We start from the raw sequence: 21,075 nt of genomic DNA on the forward strand, positions 1-21,075 counted from the left end.
AGCTGTATGTATAATATATCCCCTCCCTCTTGGACCTCCCTCCCACCCCCTCCACCTCACCCCTCTAGATCATCACTGAGCACTGAGCTGAACTCCCTGTGCCATACAGGAGCTTCCCACCAGCTGTTTTACACATGGTAGCATATACATGTCAATCCTAATCTCCCGATTCGTCTCACCCTCCTTTTACCTCCCTGTGTCCACCTGTCCATTCTCTATGTCTGTGCCTCTATTCTTGCCCTGGGAATAGGTTCATCGGTACCATTTTTCTAGATTCCACATATATGCATTAATATATGATATTTTTCTCTTTCTGACTTACTTCACTTTGTATGACAGACTCTGGGTCCATCCACATTTCTACCAACCACCCAGTTTTGTTCCTTTTTATAGCTGAGTAATATTCCATTGTATATATGTGCCTCATCTTCTTTATCCATTCATCTGTAGATGGACGTTTAGGTTGTTTCCTTGTCCTGAAAGTGAAAGTGTTAGTCTCGGCTGACTCTTTGCGACCCCATGGACTGTAGTCCATCCGGCTTTTCTGTCCATGGGATTCTCCAGGCGTGGGTATGGAGTGGGTTGCCATTCCTTCTCTAGGGGATCTTCCTGACCCAGAGATTGAAGCTGGGTCTTCCACATTGAGGGCGGATTCTTGACCATCTGAGTCACCATGTCCTGGCTGTTGTAAATAGTGCTGCAGTGAACATTGGGGTACATGTGTCATTTGGTGGAGTACATGTACATATATATATTTTTTACATGTGTCATTTTTAATTATGGTTTTCTCAGAGTATATGCCCAGGCTTAGTTGCACTGCAACATGTGGAATCTTAGTTCCCCAACAGAGAGTGAACCCTCATCCTCTGCATTGGAAGGCAGATTCTTAACCACTGGACCACCAGGAAAGTCCCTAAAATATTTTGTTTTAAAAGTATGCTTGGATTCCTATAGCTGTTACTCATTCAACAACTCCTATTAACTAGAGTTCATTAAAGAAAAATATGATCCCAAAAGACAGAAGTCTAGTTAGTCAGTAGCAATTTCATTGAACAAATATTTATTGAATACCTATTATGATACCATTTTAAGCAGGGAATGCTGTTCTCTCATTGTGCTTTAACTTCTTAGTGGGAGAGACAGTAGACAAGTGAAAATATAAAAACAATTTCAGATAGTGATACTAAAAATATGTAAGTTAGTTTACTGAATTTGAGTCTTTCTTGTTTTGTAAAGTAAGTTCATTTGTATCATTTCTTTTTAGATTCCACATATAAGGGGTGTCGTAGGATATTTCTCCTCTGTCTGATTGAACTCATGGTTGCCAGGGGAAAGGATAGTTAGTGACTTTGGGAGGGTCATCTACACACTGCTGTATTTAAAATGGATAACCAACAAAACCTATTGTATAACACATGCAACTCTGCTCAATGTTATGTGCCAGCCTGGAAGGGAAGGGGATTTGGGGGAGAATGGATACATGTATATGTATGGTTGAGTCCCATCACTGTTCACCTGAAACTGTTAACATTGTTAATTGAGCATATTCCCAATACAAAATAAAAACTTTAAGTTAAAAAAATAAAAAAGAAATGTAAACAGGGTAATGTGATGAAAGAGGCGCTAAGTGAGGACTGCTTCTGAACCCGTGGTCAGGGATGACCTGTCTGTGGATACTACATTTGACAGGACACCTAAATGACAAGAAGAAGCCAGCTGTGAAAAAATATGAGGGAAGAAAAAGCTTTCCAGGCTGAGGAAAGAGCCTGATGTGTTCACCAGGCAGAACTAAAGGCCTGAGTAACTGAAGCCTGATGACTGAGAAGAGTAAGTGTTAGGTGAGGTCAAGAGATATACTGAAGCTTTGGCCATCATGACAAGAGGCAGATTTTATTTGGATAACAGTGGAAGCCACTGAAGAATTCCTGTCTTGTTTCTCACAAGGGTCTGATTGATAAGTCGTCTCATACCTTCAGTTCAGTTCAGTTCAGTTCAGTTCAGTCGCTCAGTTGTGTCCGACTCTCCGCGACCCCATGAATCACAGCACGCCAGGCCTCCCTGTCCATCACCAACTCCCGGAGTACACTCAAACTCATGTCCACAGAGTCGGTGATGCCATCCAGCCATCTCATTCTCCGTCGTCCCCTTCTCCTCCCGCCCCCAACCTTTCCCAGCATCAGAGTCTTTTCCAGTGAGTCAACTCGTCTCATGAGGTGGCCAAAGTATTGGAGTTTCAGCTTTAGCTCATACCTTAGAGGAATTAATTGTAAAGTCTGCTAATTCTCTTTAACATTTTTATTCACTATTTGAAAAGGTAATATAATCACATGGTTCAAAATTCAGTAAGTACAAAAGGGAACATAATGGAAATTCTCCTTCCCACCCAAGTACCAGTTTCCTTCCTTGGAAGTAGGCAGTGTCCCTAGAGTCTTGTGTAGCTTTACAGAGATACTTTATACACACACACTAAATATTTTTGCGTGTTTATATAGAAGGAGCTTCCCCATTCCTTTTTAAAATAAATATTATTATTACATTGTCTATACATGGAGAAGCTCTATACAGTCATCAGAAACAAGACCGGGAGCTGACTGTGGCTCAGATCATGAACTCATTATTGCCAAATTCAGACTTAAATTGAAGAAAGTAGGGAAAACCACTACACCATTCAGGTATAACCTAAATCAAATCCCTTATGATTATACAGTGGAAGTGAGAAATAGATTTAAGGGACTAGATTTGATAGACAGACTGCCTGAAGAACTATGGATGGAGGTTCGTGACATTGTACAGGAGACAGGGATCAAGACCATCCCCAAGAAAAAGAAATGCAAAAAAGCAAAATGGCTGTCTGAGGAGGGCTTACAAATAGCTGTGAAAAGAAGAGAAATGAAAAGCAAAGGAGAAAAGGAAAGATATACGCATCTGAATGCAGAGTTCCAAAGAATAGCAAGGAGAGATAAGAAAGCCTTCCTCAGCGATCAGTGCAAAGAAATAGAGGAAAACAACAGAATGGGAAAGACTAGAGATCTCTTCATGAAAATTAGAGCTACCAAGGGAACATTTCATGCAAAGATGGACTCAATAAAGGACAGAAATGGTATAGACCTAGCAGCAGCAAAAGATATTAAGAAGAGGTGGCAAGAATACACAGAAGAACTGTACAAAAAAGATCTTCAGGACCCAGATAATGATGATGGTGTGATCACTCACCTAGAGCCAGACATCCTGGAATGCGAAGTCAAGTGGCCCTTAGAAAGCATCACTACGAACAAAGATAGTGGAGGTGATGGAATTCCAGTTGAGCCATTTCAAATCCTGAAAGAGGATGCTGTGAAAGTGTTGCACTCAATATGCCAGCAAATTTGAAAAACTCAGCAGTGGCCACAGGACTGGAAAAGGTCAGTTTTCATTCCAGTCCCAAAGAAAGGCAATGCCAAAGAATGTTCAAACTACCACTCAGTTGCACTCATCTCACATGCTAGTAAAGTAATGTTCAAAATTCTCCAAACCAGGCTTCAGCAATATGTGAACTGTGAACTTCCAGATGTTCAAGCTGGTTTTAGAAAAGGCAGAGGAACCAGAGATCAAATTGCCAACATCCGCTGGATCATGGAAAAAGCAAGAGAGTTCCAGAAAAACATCTATTTCTGCTTTAATGACTATGCTAAAGCCTTTGACTGTATGGATCACAAGAAACTGTGGAAAATTCTAAAAGAGATGGAAATACCAGACCACCTGACCTGCCTCTTGAGAAACCTGTATGCAGGTCAGGAAGCAACAGTTAGAACTGGACATGGAACAAGAGACTGGTTGCAAATAGGGAAAGGACTACGTCAAGGTTGTATATTGTCACCCTGTTTATTTAACTTATATGCAGAGTGCATCATGAGAAACGCTGGGCTGGAGGAAGCACAAGCTGGAATCGAGATTGCCAGGAGAAATATCAATAAACTCAGATATGCAGATGACACCACCCTTATATCAACTAAGGAAGAACTAAAAAGCCTCTTAATGAAAGTGAAAGAGGAGAGTGAAAAAGTTGGCTTAAAGCTCAACATTCAGAAAACTAAGATCATGGCATCTGGTCCCATCACTTCATGGGAAATAGATGGGGAAACAGTGGAAACCGTGTCAGACTTTATTTTTTTGGACTCCAAAATCACTGCAGATGGTGATTGCAGCCATGAAATTAAAAGATGCTTACTCCTTGGAAGGAAAGTTATGACCAACCTAGATAGCATATTAAAAAGCAGAGACATTACTTTGCCAACAAAGGTGTGTCTAGTCAAGGCTATGGTTTTTCCAGTGGTCATGTATGGATGTGAGAGTTGGACTGTGAAGAAAGCTGATTGCCGAAGAATTGATGCTTTTGAACTGTGGTGTTGGAGAAGACTCTTGAGAATCCCTTGGACTGCAAGGAGATCCAACCAGTCCGTTCTAAAGGAGATCAGTCCTGAGTGTTCATTGGAAGGATTGATGCTAAAGCTGAAACTCCAATACTTTGGCCACCTCATGCAAAGAGTTGACTCATTGGAAAAGACCCTGATGCTGGGAGGGATTGGGGGCAAGAGGAGAAGGGGACGACAGAGGATGAGATGGCTGGATGGCATCACTGACTCGTTGGACATGAATTTGAGTAAACTCCAGAAGTTGGTGATGGACAGGGAGGCCTGGCATGCTGTGATTCATGGGATCGCAAAGAGTCGGACACGATTGAGCAACTGAACTAAACTGAACTGATACCATAATTTATTTAATCAATCCCCTGCTGATGGACTTTCAGGTTATTTCCTTTTAAGTTGTTGTGATTGCAAATAGTGCCACATTGAAAAATCTTTTATATTTGACATATTAAATATATCAGTAGGATAAATTTCTATATGTAGAGCTGTTAGATCAAAGGATATATGCATTTCTTACTTATTTTGATATATATGTCCCTTCTTGGAGTTACAGCTTATACTCCAATCAGAAGTGCTCTCCTTACCCTAGGCATGTGTTGACAAACATTTTCATCTTTGCAGAGTCACTGGGTGAATTAATGTGTGGTTTACTCTGCATTTATCCATTATAAATGAGAGTTGAGCTTGTTTTCACATATTTAAGAGCCATTGATATTTACTTGTCTGTAAACCATTGTCTGTTCTTTGCCTATTTTTCTGTTAGGCTGTTGATTTTTTTCTTCTTGCTCTTTTTTTATTTTTTCAGTCCCTCAGTCGTGTCCGACTCTTTGCGACCCAATGAATCACAGCACGCCAGGCCTCCCTGTCCATCACCAACTCCCGGAGTTCACTCAAACTCATGTCCACAGAGTCGGTGATGCCATCCAGCCATCTCATTCTCTGTCATCCCCTTCTCCTCCCGCCCCCAATCCTTCCCTTGCTCTTTAGAGTCACTCAATTCTAAAACCCTGTGTTATAGAATTTAAAAAAAATACAATGTTACATGTCAATTATATCTCAGTTTTTTTAAAAAAGCAGTCATCTTTAACTTGTAAATTTTAGGAAGCATGTACGTAACATGAGAAACCCCAGTCTTCCTTTGCTGATTGAAATCTCTCATAATTGCTCCTAGTTTCATTTTAAGAAGTATCTCTAAATTTTTTAAAATAAGTACATTTAGTATTTTGTTAGACTACATTGAGGGCTTCCCTGGTGGCTCAGATGATAAGGAATCCACCTGCAATGAGAGAGACCTGGGCTCGATCCCTGAGTTGGGAAGATTCGCTCTAGGAGGCCACGGAAACCTACTCCAGTATTCTTGCCTGGAGAATCCCCGTGAACAGAGGAGCCTGACTGGCTACAGTCCATAGGGTTGCAAAGAGTTGGACATGACTGAACAACTAAGCAGGGCACCAACTAGACTGAACTGCAAAAAGTTTACTCATAACAGATATTCAAAAGTCATTCAAACCTTGCAGCAGAAGAAATCAGTATGACCTGTAATTTATAGGGTAATGAGAAAGAAGATACTGCCTCCTGGGCTGTACATGATTGAGGATATGTAACAGAAGAAATACAGACACTCCTTTGAGGCCCCAAAAGTTTCTTAAAAATGAATATACCCAAGTCTTTCTATAGTTTGTGTGTGTGTGTGTGTGTCAACAGTCTTTTTGGCATCTTCTGTTTTGGAAAATGCAGACGTCTCTCAAGTTTAAAATAGTTAACGACATTGGGATTTTTCCTTACTTGGAAACTGTACCAGGCTTTAAACCATGAAAAATAAAAAGTTACAGGTTTTTAAAAAGTCCCTAAAAAACTATACTTTGGCAAGAGTCCATATTCCCAGCCTTCTAGCTTGTGCATGTTTATGTATTAAACCATATGAAATTGCCAATTTTTTACTATCTTTGGCCTACAAAAACAATGATTCAGTCTAGTATCTCCATAGTTTTATCCTATAATTTTAAGACTGATGGATATGAAGATAGCACGTATGTGATATGCCTGTATTAATTGTTTGTTTTTAAAAAAATTCTGTGGATGATTGGATTAGATTGAAGATGGAAGAATGCTTATAAGGAATAAAAGATTTAAAAACTGCACAAGCTGTCAGGAGAATGGATATGTTTATATGTATGGGTGATTCCCTTCACTATTCACCTGAAATTATCATTTATTAGCATTGATAATTTCACCTGAAATTATCTATTGTTAGCATTGTTTGTTAATCAGCTAAACCCCAATATAAAATAAAAAGTTTTTAAAAAAAAAATCCTTAAGGGTTGAATCCCTTTTCCACTAAAAAGAAAGAAAAAAAGAAAACTACACAAGCTGTCTGTATAACATTTTGCAGAGAATGTCTAGGCTAGCTCTAGCATATACCACAGCTTAAACTATTGGGATGTTTCTTTCTATTGTACAGGGAATTCATCTTCTATCCTGGAAGTATCCTGATTACGTAAGAGTTCAGTTCGAATTACTGATTTATGTTTTCACAATGAAGGGAAAAATAACCAATCATTTTCATCTTATAGAATGAAGATACACTCAGAAGAGGTGTAGACTCACAGGTCAGGATTTAATAAAATGAACAGGAAAATAAATGGTGGTATGTTACAGATAGGGCTTCCCAGGTGGCGCTAGTGGTAAAGAACGCATTTGCCAATGCAGGAGACATGAGACTTGGGTTGGATCCCTGGGTCAAGAAAATCCCCTGGGAGAAGGAAATGGCAACCCACTCCAGTATTCTTGCCTGGAAAATCCATGGACAGAGGAGCCTGGTAGGGTACAGTCCATAGGATCGCAAAGAGTCACATACGACTGAAGCAGCTTAGCACGCGTATAACAGATATGTTCAGCCTCCGAGTTGTCAGCATACTGGGAAGTTTGCTAAGCTTTGGAAAATGAATTTCTCGTTAGAGAACTTGGGAAGTCTTGTTTTAACTTATTTGAAGCCAGGAACAGTATATGCTGATGCTTGTTTTCTCCTAAAGATTCTCAAACCATGACCCTCAAATAGACCTCTTTTCTAAAATTGTTTTTCTGCTGGGCATCTGTGGCAATTGGCATGAAGTGCTGAAGAGTTCATCTACCACCGGGCTACTTTGCTGGTGAACATGTGTTTGCACATGGTGCCTACTCTGAGTGAAATTAATTAGATTTATGCTCTCCTAGTCAATTTCCCTCCCAGCAGGTTGTGTGGTTAGAGCTCCTTAGAGTCTAAAACTGATTCTCTAGTTCTACTGACTGCTGGGTTGGACATTTTTAAACAATTGGAAGGACGGTTGGGTGATATTATTTAAAAAAACAAACAAACAAAGACTTGTGTACAGAATAAATAAGAAACAAAAACGATAGGAAAAAATGGCCAAGACAAGTTGTATTTTATTTTCTGGTTGTAATAATGAACCATAGCTCTGTAGCAACAGTTAATCCATTAAAATAAGCTGGCTTTTAAACTTGTTTTTTTCTTAAGCTTAGAGAATTCCTAAATTATTAATTGTTAGATAAGTTTGAAGTATTTTTTAAACTTTAACAATAAACTCAAATTAGTATTTTATGATCCATCAATATAGAGCTGAGCCTGCACCTCACACCCAACAGAGCCAAGTTTTATGCTCTTAACTAACGTGTAAAATTCACATCTTCATTGCCAGCCTGTCCAAAAGATAGTTTTAATTGGGAATTTTGAAATTTCATTCTGGTTTCAGTGGCAGTAATGGTAACTGGATTTATAAAGCTGCCTAAGGTGTGTTTACCTACTAGACAAATAAATGGGCTTCCCTGGTGACTTGGATGGTAAAGAATCTACCTGCAATGTAGGAGATACCCCGGTTCCATCCCTGGATCCAGGAGGATCCTTTGAACAAGGGAATGGCTACGCATTCCAGTATTCTTGCCTGGAGAGTTCCCTGGACAGAGGAGCCTGGCAGGCTGCAGCCCATGGGGTGAGAATGTGTTTTCCATCAAATGCAAGCCTATCTTGATCACAGGTCTCTTTTCTTGATATTATGAAATCTTGAATTGCATAAACCAGGGAGGCCCAGAGGCCATTGCAGTGCTTAGTTTGCTGGCTTAAGTAAAATAGCATATCCTCTATATAAGTCTTAACTTCATCTATGGTTACATGGGATATTTTAATTATAAACACATGTAGGATAGTGTTAAACCAGTAGGGACTCTGGTAATACTAGTGGTATTACTTTGTGAGAGTGCCCTATATCTTATTAAGACTCTTCCATGCTTATTACTTAAGTAGCTACTGAATGTGTATGAGTTGAGTGATTTGGGGGCAGGGGAAAGTTATTCATTTATACCTCTTTCTATGAAGGATTTGAGGCAGTTTCCAGAAATACTTAACATATCAAAGAGTAAAATAAACAGTTTAAGGACTTACAGAAAAATTAGTAACAGTGTTAAGAAAATAATAAAGCTATAGTACAGTAAAAATATGAGCTATATAGAATATGGAATGAGCATGTGAGCCTGTAGTTTCAAGACAAATTTGTCTCAGAGCTTCATAGTAGTCAAGCACAGAGGATAACACAGTCATTTAGAAGATTCATATTGTCTATCCCTAACTAAAAATAAACCAGGAGTTCGGGAAAGAAATTTCTCCCTTGTATGTTGTAAACTAGACAATGTATGATATAATGAAATAAGTATATCCTTTTTATTAGTATTCCTACAATTAATACATTTTAAAAATAAAGTAAAACAGTACAAAGGATATTATACACAACAGTAGCTGTCATCCCAAATTAAATGACATTTGTATTGTCATATTTGCCTTAGGTCTTCCTAATTTTAAACAAAACATGAGAGATCGACTTGAAATGTCTTGCATTCTTTTCCCAGCTTCATTCTTTCTTGCTCCCCCATCCTGAATTTGCGACATAGCCTGTCATTGATTTTTTTTCACTTCTACTGTTTGCATTAAAACTCAACATTCTAAAAACTAAGATCATGGCATCTGGTCCCATCACTTTATGGCAAATAGATGGGGAAACAATGGAAACAGTGACAGACTTTATTTTCTTGTCCTCCAAAATCACTGCACATGATGACTGCAGCCATGAAATTAAAAGACGCTTGCTCCTTGGAAGGAAAGTTATGACCAACCTAGACAGCATATTAAAAAGCAGAGACATTACTTTACTGAGAAAGGTCCATCTAGTCAAAGCTGTGGTTTTTCCAGTAGTCATGTATGGATGTGAGAGTTGGACTATAAAGAAAGCTGAACACTGACGAATTGGTGCTCTTGAACTGTGGTATTGGAGAAGACTCTTGAGAGTCCCTTGGACTGCAGGGAGATTCAACCAGTCCAACCTAAAGGGAATCAGTCCTGAATATTCATTGGAGGGATTGATACTCAAGCTGAAACTCCAATCTTTTGGCCACTTGATGCGAATAACTGACGCATTTGAAAATACCATGATGCTGGGAAAGATTGAAAGCAGGAGGAGAAGGGGACAACAGAGGATGGGGTGATTGGATGGCATCACCGACTCGATGCACATGAGTTTGAGCAAGCTCCAGGAGTTGGTGACGGACAGGGAAGCCTGGCGTGCTACAGTTCATGGGGTCACAAAGAGTCAAGACACGGCTGAGTGACTGAACTGAACTGTATGAAAATATCTAAGTAATATATAAATCTTAAATTTGTGTAAATAATGTACTGCACAAGACATTCCAAAACTCTTTTTTCATTAGTATTGTGTTTTATCTCATCTCCATGGTGCAGTTCATTGCTTTTAAATCCTGAAATAGTTTTCCATTGTATGGAAATAACCCAATTTAGTTACCTATTTCCCTCCTACTGGATTTTTAGTTTGTTTATAACTGCCACATTGAACAACCTTGTCCGTGTCTTCTTGTGCCTAGGTGCAGTTTTTCTCGGGCAGTGGTTCTCAAAACGTTCCAGGACCAGCACATCAGGGTCACTTGGGAACTTGTTCAGTTCAGTTCAGTCGCTCAGTCGTGTCCGACTCTTTGTGACCCCATGGACCGCAGCATGCCAGGCTTCCCCGTCCATCACCAACTCCTGGAATTTACCCAAACTCATGTCCATTGAGTCGGTGATGCCATCCAACCATCTCATCCTCTGCCATCCCCTTCTCCTCATGCCCTCAATCTTTCCCAGCATCAGGGTCTTTTCAGATGAGTCAGTCCTTCGCATCAGGTGGCCACAGGATTGGAATTTCAGCTTCAACGTCAGTCCTTCCAAAGAACACTCAGGACTGATCTCCTTTAGGATGGACTAGTTGGATCTCCTTGCAGTCCAAGGGACTCTCAAGAATCTTCTCTAACACCACAGTTCAAAAGCATCAATTCTTCGGCACTCAGCTTTCTTTATAGTCCAACTCTCACATCCATACATGACTACTGGAAAAACCATAGCTTTGACTAGACGGACCTTTGTTGGCAAAGTAATGTCTCTGCTTTTTAATATGCTGTCTAGGTTGGTCATAACTTTCCATCCAAGGAGTAAGCGTCTTTTAATTTCATGGCTGCAGTCACCATGTGCAGTGATTTTGAAACCCCAAAAAATAAAGTCAGCCACTGTTTCCCCATCTGTTTGCCATGAAGTGATGGGACCAAATGCCATGATCTTAGTTTTCTGAATGTTGAGCTTTAAGCCAACTTTTTCACTCTCCTCTTTCTCTTTCATCAAGAGGCTCTTTAGTTCTTCTTCACTTTCTGCCATAAGGGTGGTGTCATCTGCATATCTGAGGTTATTGATATTTCTTCCAGCAGTCTTGATTCCAGCTTGTGCTTCATCCAGCCCAGCGTTTCTCATGATGTACTCTGCATATAAGCTAAATAAGCAGGCTGACAGTGTACAGTCTTGACATACTCCTTCCCCTATTTGGAACCATTCTGTTGTTCCATGTCCAGACTTGTTACAAACAGAAATTCTTGGACCCATTCCACACCTGACAGGTATACAATGTTTTATCAGTTCAGTTCAGTCGCTCAGTCGTGTCCCACTCTCCGCAACCCCATGAATCACAGCACGCCAGGCCTCCCTGTCCATCACCAACTCCCGGAGTTCACTCAAACTCATGTCCACAGAGTCGGTGATGCCATCCAGCCATCTCATTCTCAGTCGTCCCCTTCTCCTCCCACCCCCAACCTTTCCCAGCATCAGAGTCTTTTCCAGTAAGTCAACTCGTCGCATGAGGTGGCCAAAGTATTGCAGTTTCAGCTTCAGCATCAGTCCCTCCAATGAACACCCAGGATCGATCTCCCTTAGAATGGACTGGTTGGATCTCCTTGCGGTACAAGGGACTCTCAAGAGTCTTCTCCAACACCACAGTTCAAAAGCATCAATTCTTCGGCAATCAGCTTTCTTCGCAGTCCAACTCTCACATCCATACATGACCACGGGAAAAACCATAGCCTTGACTAGACGGACCTTTGTTGGCAAAGTAATATCTCTGCTTTTTAATATATTATCAAGGTTGGTCATAACTTTCCTTCCAAGGAGTAAGCGTGTTTTAATTTCCTGGCTGCAATCAGCATCTGCAGTGATTTTGGAGCCCAAAAAAATAAAGTCTGACATTGTTTCCTAATAAGATCTATTTTATTTACTTTTTGTGGCCGGTATTTTTATAGGATAGTTGGTCTTTTTCTTATTTATTTTGTAGAAACAATTTATGTATTACTTCTTTTTTTTAATTTATTTATTTTAATTGGAGGCTAATTACTTTACATTATTGTATTGGTTTTGCCATACATTGACATGAATCTGCCCTGGGTGTACATGTGTTCCCCATCTTGAACCCCCCTCCCACCTCTCTCCCCATCCCATCCCTCTGGTTCATCCCAGTACACCAGCCCTGAGCATCCTGTATCATGCATCGAACCTGGACTGGCAATTCATTTCACATATGATAATATACATGTTTCAGTGCCATTCTCCCAAATCATCCCACCCTCGCCCTCTCCCACAGAGTCCAAAAGACTGTTCTGTACATCTGTATCTCTTTTGCTGTCTCATATACAGGGTTATCGTTATCATCTTTCTAAATTCCATATATATGCATTAGTATACTGTATTGGTGTTTTTCTTTCTGACTTACGTCACTCTGTATAATAGGCTCCAGTTTCATCCACCTCATTAGAACTGATTCAAATATATTCTTTTTAATGGCTGAGTAAAACTCCATTGTGTATGTGTACCACAGCTTTCTTATCCATTCGTCTGCAGATGGACATCTAGGTTGCTTCCATGTCCTGGCTATAATAAACAGTGCTGCGATGAACATTGGAGTTCATGTGTCTCTTTCAATTCTGGTTTCCTCGGTGTGTATGCCTAGGAGTGCGATTGCTGGGTCGTATGGCAGTTCTATTTCCAGTTTTTTAAGGAATCTCCACACTGTTCTCCATCGTGGTTGTACTATTTTTCATTCCCACCAACAGTGTAAGAGGGTTCCCTTTTCTCCACACCCTCTCCAGCATTTATTGCTTGTAGACTTTTGGATAGCAGCCATTCTGACTGGTGTAAAATGGTACCTCATTGTGATTTTGATTTGCATTTCTCTGATAATAAGTGATGTTGAGCATCTTTTCATGTGTTTGTTAGCCATCTTTATGTCTTCTTTAGAGAAATATCTGTTTAGTTCTTTGGCCCATTTTTTGATTGGGTCGTTTATTTTTCTGGAATTGAGCTGCAGGAGCTGCTTGTCTATTTTGGAGATTAATTCTTTGTCAGTTATTTCATTTGCTATTATTTTTTCCCATTCTGAAGGCTGTCTTTTCACCTTGCTTATAGTTACCTTTGCTGTGCAGAAGCTTTTAATTTTAATTAGGTCCCATTTGTTTATTTTTGCTTTTATTTCCAATATTCTGGGAGGTGGGTCATGGAGGATCCTGCTGTGATTTATGTCAGAGTGTTTTACCTATGTTCTCCTCTAGGAGTTTTATAGTTTCTGGTCTTACATTTAGATCTTTAATCCATTTTGTGTTTATTTTTGTGTATGGTGTTAGGGAGTGTTCTAGTTTCATTCTTTTACAAGTGGTTGACCAGTTTTCCCAGCACCACTTGTTAAAAAGATTGTCTTTTCTCCATTGAATATTCTTGCCTCCTTTGTCAAAGATAAGGTGTCCATAGGTGCATGGATTTATCTCTGGGCTTTCTGTTTTGTTCCATTGATCTATATTTCTGTCTTTATGCCAGTACCATACTGTCTTGATGACTGTGGCTTTGTAGTAGAGCCTGAAGTCCAGCAGGTTGATTCCCCTAGTTCCATTCTTCTTTCTCAAGATTGCTTTGGCTATTCGAGGTTTTTTGTATTTCCATACAAATTGTGAAATTATTTGTTCTAGCTCTGTGAAAAGTACCGTTCGTAGCTTGATAGGGATTGCATTGAACCTATAAATTACTTTGGGTAATATATTCATTTTCACAATATTTATTCTTCCAATCCATGAACACGGTATATTTCTCCATCTATTAGTGTCCTCTCTGATTTCTTTCACCAGTGTTTTATCGTTTTCTATATGTATCACTTCTTATATTAATACAGTTAACTCTTTGAGCCATGTATTGTAACCTTTGTTTGTTTTTGGCTTTGTTCATAGTACTTAAAAATTGTATTCACCACTGTTTTTAATGTCTTTTATGTTTAGAAATACCCTGAAGGGGAGAATTTTGAGTTGGATTTGGTTTGCTACTGGGACACCCTGTTTTGAGATGTGTAGCAATTATTTAGGAATGGTCTGAGGCTTATGATGAGAGAGGTCAGAGTTGCAGATGTGGGAAACATTTCTATAAAAACAGAAATTTGACACTGTTGTGGATAAAATTACCACAAAAGATAGTGTAGTTTGAGAAAATGATTCAATATTAAACCATGGGAACAGCAATGAAGTAAGAGAATCCAATAAAAGATATTGAGGAATGATCAGAAAACAGAGAAGGCAAGGAGAAGAATCTGGAAAATCATATACTGGTGAAGTGTAATGAGAGATTGTTAATGCTACATAGAAAGGAACACATCTAAGACAGGGGTAAATGTTGCCCTTCGAGAGAGCAGCTAACAATGGGTTAAGAAATAGAAGACTATTCTTTTCTTTTTAAATTTATTTTTAATTGGAGGATAATTGCTTGACAGTGCTGTGTTGGTTTCTGCCATATATCAACATAAATCAGCCATAGGTTTGCATAGGTCCCCTCATTGTGAACCTCCCTCCCAAGGACTATTCTTATTAATAAGTTTGCACTGAAGTGTAGAAGACAAGACAGTAGTTGGAAAGGTAACACAGTTGTTTTCCTTTCGAAGTATTTGTACCCCCACGGGAAGGAGCCAATAGTAAACCTGTGTGTGGTGCTCACCATGCTGTCTCCTCTTTAGGAAGTCTCTCAGTCGTGTCCGACTCTGTGACCCCATGGTCTGTAGCCCACCAGGCTCCTCTGTCCATGGGATTTTCTAGGCAAAAATACTGGAGTGGGTTGCCATTTCCTTCTGTGTCTCCTGCATTCCTGGCATATTTACCTGTTGAGCCATCAAGGAAGCCCCTACTTTAAGTACCCTTTGAGTAAATTCATTTGGTAAGATAATGTTAATTATCTTATAATTATATAAATTATATATAAGTTATATAATTAATTAAATTAGTTTTGTGCAGAAAATTAAAATAGGATTATATCTTTGTGATGAGGAGACTGCCTTAGGTTAGGTGATGTTCTCTGAGGTTAACATTGAATGCTAAGGAGTCATTTGAATGATAACGGTAAAGCATTCCAGGCAGGAGACAAAGTCTCCAGTCTCTGGAAGGTCAAATGGAAGTAGTAGGATAGTATGCTAATAAAATTCTCTTGCTTCTTGCATCAACCAGGGTGAAGAAACAATAGAAGTTTTTGTCCCCTGACTTCGAAAATCTTGTTTAACCTTCAAACTGGCGATGTCAAGGGTTCCAAGTCCTCCACCTCCGGCAGAAATGTCGAGTGGCCCTGTAGCTGAGAGCTGGTGCTACACACAGGTAGGTGCTTCTTGGGAGGATATTGGTGGACAGAAGGAATCAGGTTTCTTTTCTGTGTTGGCTTTCCTGCTTTCTCTGAGTCATACATGTCAAATAGATAAAGTACATGTCAGCTTTCCATTCCTTGGTTTTCTACGAGGAATCTGATTGGCCTAGGCCGCTGTTTTTCACAGGAGGTTGAAGGAGGGGAATCTTTGAAACTAGATCTACTCTCTACATCTTCCTCGATGGTAATGTGTGACTTAGTTGGGCAACTCAAGGGGAAACTAGGTTTGCGATTTGCAACCCCAGGCAGTGGTATCAATATCTAAATCATTAAACACTGCTCTGAGCAGAGGTTCATTTTAGGTGTGGCTTAATCACATGCTTTCCCAACATTGTCTGTGCATTTCTTACTTTCCATCCAGTATTTCTCAGAAACTGAAAAGAAAAGCAGTGGAAGCGGTTGATAACTGTGAGATTTCTTAAAATGTAGATGAGGGATGGAAAAGGCTGAGCCTCTATGCTGGCCGAACAGTGCTGTCTTCCTATGGGATTATGCAAAGGGAGGGAGGGGGAAATTATCTGATCTCCAGCCTGTTTTTCAGGTTGCTCACTTCCCATATAATTAATTACTTGCTGGTTTTCTATCAACAGATCAAAGTAGTGAAATTCTCCTACATGTGGACCATCAATAACTTTAGCTTTTGCCGGGAGGAAATGGGTGAAGTCATTAAAAGTTCAACCTTTTCATCAGGAGCCAATGATAAACTGAAATGGTGAGGAAGAATACATTTAGCTGTAAAAATTTTTCTAAAAGTTGTCTGTTTTGCTTGGCTTCATGGAAGACTGACTGGAACATAAGATCCTTGATGGCAGGGACTTTGTTTTGTTCTTTATTTATTCCCCAGTGTCTGATACATAACAGATGCTCACTGTATGTTTGTTCAATTAGCTCGGGGAGTGTATCGGGGTCAGCAAGTTCAAATGGCTGTAAAGTCAGTGAGTTAAGAGGGCCAGTATTGTAAATAATATCTGTACCTGGTGTGAATGTTGACCACTTTGCAAACTAGTTTGTGTCCTAAAAGAAGTGGTGGTTACAGCTCCCCCTGACTATAGCCACATGTGAATAAGGTCTGACCATTGCCAGATTCTCTGATTTTTCAAGAAAAACAGAAAATCTAGATTTTATAATGTAATAGCTCTTGAATTTTAGATTGCCTGTTTTTAAACAAAGGTTTATTTACGTGTAACTGGAATGCCCAGGGTATAGGATATCTTTTAAAGTAATTTGATCCAAGAGCCAGCCCAATGGTTAGGTTAAGGACCCCAGTGCTCTCTGCTCTGCCCTGCTCTCCACACTGTTTGACATCTCAAGATTAGCTTCCCTTGTGGTTGAAAGTTGACTGGGCATCAATGGGCATCTTCCACTACCATCCAACAGTCTTTAAACTTTCTCTGAACTGTGTGGCCAAGAATGTGTCAGATGTGCACTGATTGGTTTAGATCTAGGTTCCCTCAGTTGATCCCTGTGGCAAGGGAAATGGGATCTGGCAGGGTGGGTCATTCCCTTCCAAACCGTGTCTTCTCTTGAGGAGCAGCAGGCGCTTATGTATACAACCATGTACTCTACGAAGACCAGAATACATATCTGTGAACCACCATTTTGACCTCTGTTAACCCACTGAAGAGTTCAGTGACTTTCCATTCATTTAGTAGTTGTTGGCTATGTATGTTAAGTAGTGAATTACTGAGAGAATTCTTAGGCATTGTGTTTAAGCATTCTTAGGCATTGTATTTAAATCCACATCTTTAGCACAATGTGTTGTGATGTCTATGGCGTTTGTACTTTACAGAGAAGCGGTGAATTGGGCCACCTGTTTGAGAGAGATGTCATAATACTGGCAAGGCCTAAGGATGCATATGGCCTATGTGTTATACGTGGTAAAACAGTGTCTGAACCACATGCAGTTCAGCTAATGACATTTAGAAGTTAACTGAGTTGAACCTGTTAAATTCTGTCTGAATTTTGTTTTGATCCATTGGTAACAGATTGGCATCGCTAACTCTACTTAGGAAGTTTGACTTGGAACTCTGCCCCGCATAATGGAAGTTTACCTTTGTCTGTGCTTCCTCCATATTGCCTCTTCTTTTTTAATCTTAGAGTATAATCGCCAGATTGATAAAATATCTATAAAAGATTACTTATTTCTCTAGAGTTCTTTTTCTCTCCCAAATTGGTGTTGAAAGGCTCACTGACTTTTTTTCTCCTCGTTTCACTACAGTCCCAAAAAAATAAGGGGCTGCTTTTCCTGAGATTGAGGATTAAAATAGATTGAGATTCAACTGAATTTTAAAATATTTTAGGGGGAGAAAGTGATTTGGGAGATTATGAGGAAAGAGGCGAATACGCAAGGGATGTGTTGTCAGATTCTAAGATTCCCTTTATTGTTTACTTTTTAAAAGGTACCTCAAGTTGCTCTAGAAAAGTGATTTCTAAGTAGTCATTTATCCTGCTATGGGGCCTGGGTTTGTTTTTTAACATCTCCTGTTGATTCTTATGTTCTAGTTGCCTCCTATCACTTCATGAGCCTACAAACATGGATGTTGACTTTTTTTTTCCTTCTGTTTTGGGCAGGTGTTTGCGGGTAAACCCAAAAGGACTAGATGAAGAAAGCAAAGATTACCTGTCACTTTACCTGTTACTCGTCAGCTGTCCAAAGAGTGAAGTTCGAGCAAAATTCAAATTCTCCATCCTGAATGCTAAGGGAGAAGAAACCAAAGCTATGGGTAAATGTTATCTTTGTTCGACTCTGTTTTCACATCCAGCAACTGTGTACATTGACAAGTTGTGGATTTGATTTGATCTTTTTTTGAGTAACCCTAAATATAACTTTTTTTTTTTTTCACTCCAGAGAGTCAACGGGCATATAGGTTTGTGCAGGGGAAAGACTGGGGATTCAAAAAATTCATCCGTAGAGATTTTCTCTTGGATGAGGCCAATGGGCTTCTTCCTGATGACAAGCTTACCCTCTTCTGTGAGGTGAGTCCTTTTACCCTGCTGTGAGAGTAGCAGTTCTCAGACCTGATGTATGGTTATCAAGGATGGAGAGTGAGAAAATCCCCACATGGAGTGGTGCTGCATGAATATTATTTACGTGACTGACTGAAAGCTGTGCCGTGTTTTCAAGGTTGTTGGGCAGCTCAGTTTTCCACTTGTTACTATCCTTAAAAACAAACGTTATGTATGTACTATCTTGGGTCATGATTCTGGCTTTTCATTGCAAAATTTTTCAGAAAGCATTTGGAAGAACTGTTACTTTACACTGAGGAGAATGACTAGCAACTGGATAAGTGTATTTGTTCCTTGAGCTTTCTGGCTCCTCCTTGAATATGAGGTCCACATGTGTTCGATAGAGCACTTTCTTTTCTGCTCTTTGAACTAGATGACTTTTATCGGTTGTTGAGTGTCTCTGGTTTGTCTTGCTGAGGGAGTTGTCAAATAGGAAGGTAAGAACCATTTTTTTGAGTGGAGGTTATATAAAGCTAAGTCATTGTTAGTGAAGAGGATTATCTGTAGTCATTTAAGAGAAGCCTTCTAAGATCCCCAGTGACCTAAAGAGCCTTTTTCAGGTTTATAGGAGAAGCCTAGAAATAAAATTCCTTGAGAGTGAGTTGGAAAATGGTTTTTTTTTTAATGAGTGTATACTAATTGGTCATTTCATGCTGTTAATAATGCGTTTATAAATGCTAATAAGCTTACAGTGTAAGAACCGAATAAAACCTCTAGTCATCTGGGATGTTTGTGTTCCTTGTACATTGTGTGGTCAAGGACCTGATTCCTGATCAACATCACCAAGAGAATGTCTCCTGTGCTTTCATGGGGAGGGTGCAGGCAAGTTTCTCGAATGACAGTGTATTCTGTCAAATAATAGGCCCACATTGCGAGTTAACATTAACAATAGCTCCAAAGGCATAGCATGTTACCACCTGTGCAGTGGGGAAGGTGTCCCTAAGGAGTCTTGCCCTGTTGTAGAAGAGGCCTGACCAGCAGTAGCTGGCTTCTTTTCCAAGTCACAGCTCAATGAACATTTTCATAGAGTTGCCGATGATTAGTAAACCTGGGAGGTATAGTTTACTAAAATACTACACTGAATACATAAAATATAGTTTGCATAATAGCTACCTTTTCTCCTTTTTAATTGCTAAGTGAAAAAAGGAAATAAGAAATTACTAGAGTGAAGGTGTTTATAAAAATACATAACATGTTTCAGTTATTTTTTATAAAATGTTGCAGTTATTTTTTATCTTGGAATTTCAATTCTACATAAATCCAAGTAGTTACAGATCATACTTGGTTGCCCAAGTGGAGAAATGAAAGCAAGAACAATTGGGTGGTTTTCTGTGAGACTGAATGTTATATAAACAAACTAGCAATTGACTATTCACCCACCTTCAGTTCAGTTCAGTTCAGTCGCTCAGTCGTGTCCAACTCTCCGCGACCCCATGAATCACAGCACACCAGGCCTCCCTGTCCATCACCAACTCCCGGAGTTCACTCAAACTCATGTCCATCGAGTCGGTGATGCCATCCAGCCATCTCATTCTCGGTCGTCCCCTTCTCCTCCCACCTCCAACCTTTCCCAGCATCAGAGTCTTTTCCAGTGAGTCAACTCATTCCATGAGGTGGCCAAAGTATTGGAGTTTCAGCTTTAGCATCAATCCTTCCAGTGAACACCCAGGATTGATCTCCTTTAGAATGGACTGGTTGGATCTCCTGGCGATACAAGGGACTCTCAAGAGTCTTCTCCAACACCACAGTTCAAAAGCATCAATTCTTCGGCGATCAGCTTTCTTCACACACCTTAGAGATGCTGTATTTCAGAAAAAATTTAAAATAGTGGATTCTAATTTCTGTTGGAAATGAAAGCCAATCTTTGAACTATTCTCTGAAGTAAATCACCTCTAAATAATGCATCTGGTGTCTTAGGCAATACCAGAACCGTTATTACCACATTTTTAAGTCTACAGTGCGTCCAGCGTTTTCTTACGTGCTCTCCCCTGCACCTCACCCAACCCAGATCCATTCCATCTGCTTCAGCCCTTGTATTGACATTCTTGATTTGGAGACCAGTTGACCTGCCCTCACTTGGCAGTTTCTCATCCTGTGGTTGAGTCTGAGGCGCTCTCTCTTTGCTTCCCCATGTGAAATTCTCTTAGGAGAAATTCTGTGGTTAAGTTTAGAAATGCCTTACTGACTTAGAAGGGAAGTGAGATGACACTTTGGAAATGAGGAGATGTTGAACAGGGAAACGTCTGGCTGGGTTCTGCTGATGCCATCGGTTTCTTACCATCGGACCAGGTGTGCCATCTGTTCCTCTCACACTTCTCTGTTGGCCACAGGTGCTGAGTGTTGCTTCTCGTTCTTGGGCTTGTGCCTAGTGAGACTCGTTTCTGTTCCAAGACTCTCTGTGGACTTAGTAGTGTTCAGCACTGCAAGACAGTTGCGTAGGGGTGTGTGTTGGATGTGTGGGTTTTAAAAATGTCTGCAGCTCATCTGAGTTCTTAGTGGATTTCAGAGCTAGATCATCCTTTGGTGAAAATTCTGTCCCTTTGACCTTTGCTCCCTTCTATCAATGGAATATTTATTAAAAAGTTTATTTTG

General features: G+C 39.9%; 1 protein-coding gene across 2 annotated transcripts in view; it reads left to right on the top strand.

Moving 5' to 3' along the window:
• SPOP (speckle type BTB/POZ protein) overlaps positions 1–21,075 on the top strand; it is an 89,239-nt gene that overhangs the window by 51,795 nt on the left and 16,369 nt on the right. For both annotated transcript variants that reach the window (XM_055407599.2, XM_055407600.2), the window contains 4 exons: positions 15,288–15,431; positions 16,068–16,189; positions 18,049–18,200; positions 18,326–18,453. In XM_055407599.2, coding sequence (XP_055263574.1) covers positions 15,354–15,431; positions 16,068–16,189; positions 18,049–18,200; positions 18,326–18,453 — 480 coding nt within the window. In that variant the 5' untranslated portion in view covers positions 15,288–15,353. The remainder of the gene's footprint in view (positions 1–15,287; positions 15,432–16,067; positions 16,190–18,048; positions 18,201–18,325; positions 18,454–21,075) is intronic.

Source organism: Moschus berezovskii, chromosome 20 (genome assembly GCF_049115385.1).
Source record: "Moschus berezovskii isolate FMDL1 chromosome 20, NW_MosBer_1.0, whole genome shotgun sequence".
NCBI classification, from domain to species: domain Eukaryota; kingdom Metazoa; phylum Chordata; class Mammalia; order Artiodactyla; family Moschidae; genus Moschus; species Moschus berezovskii.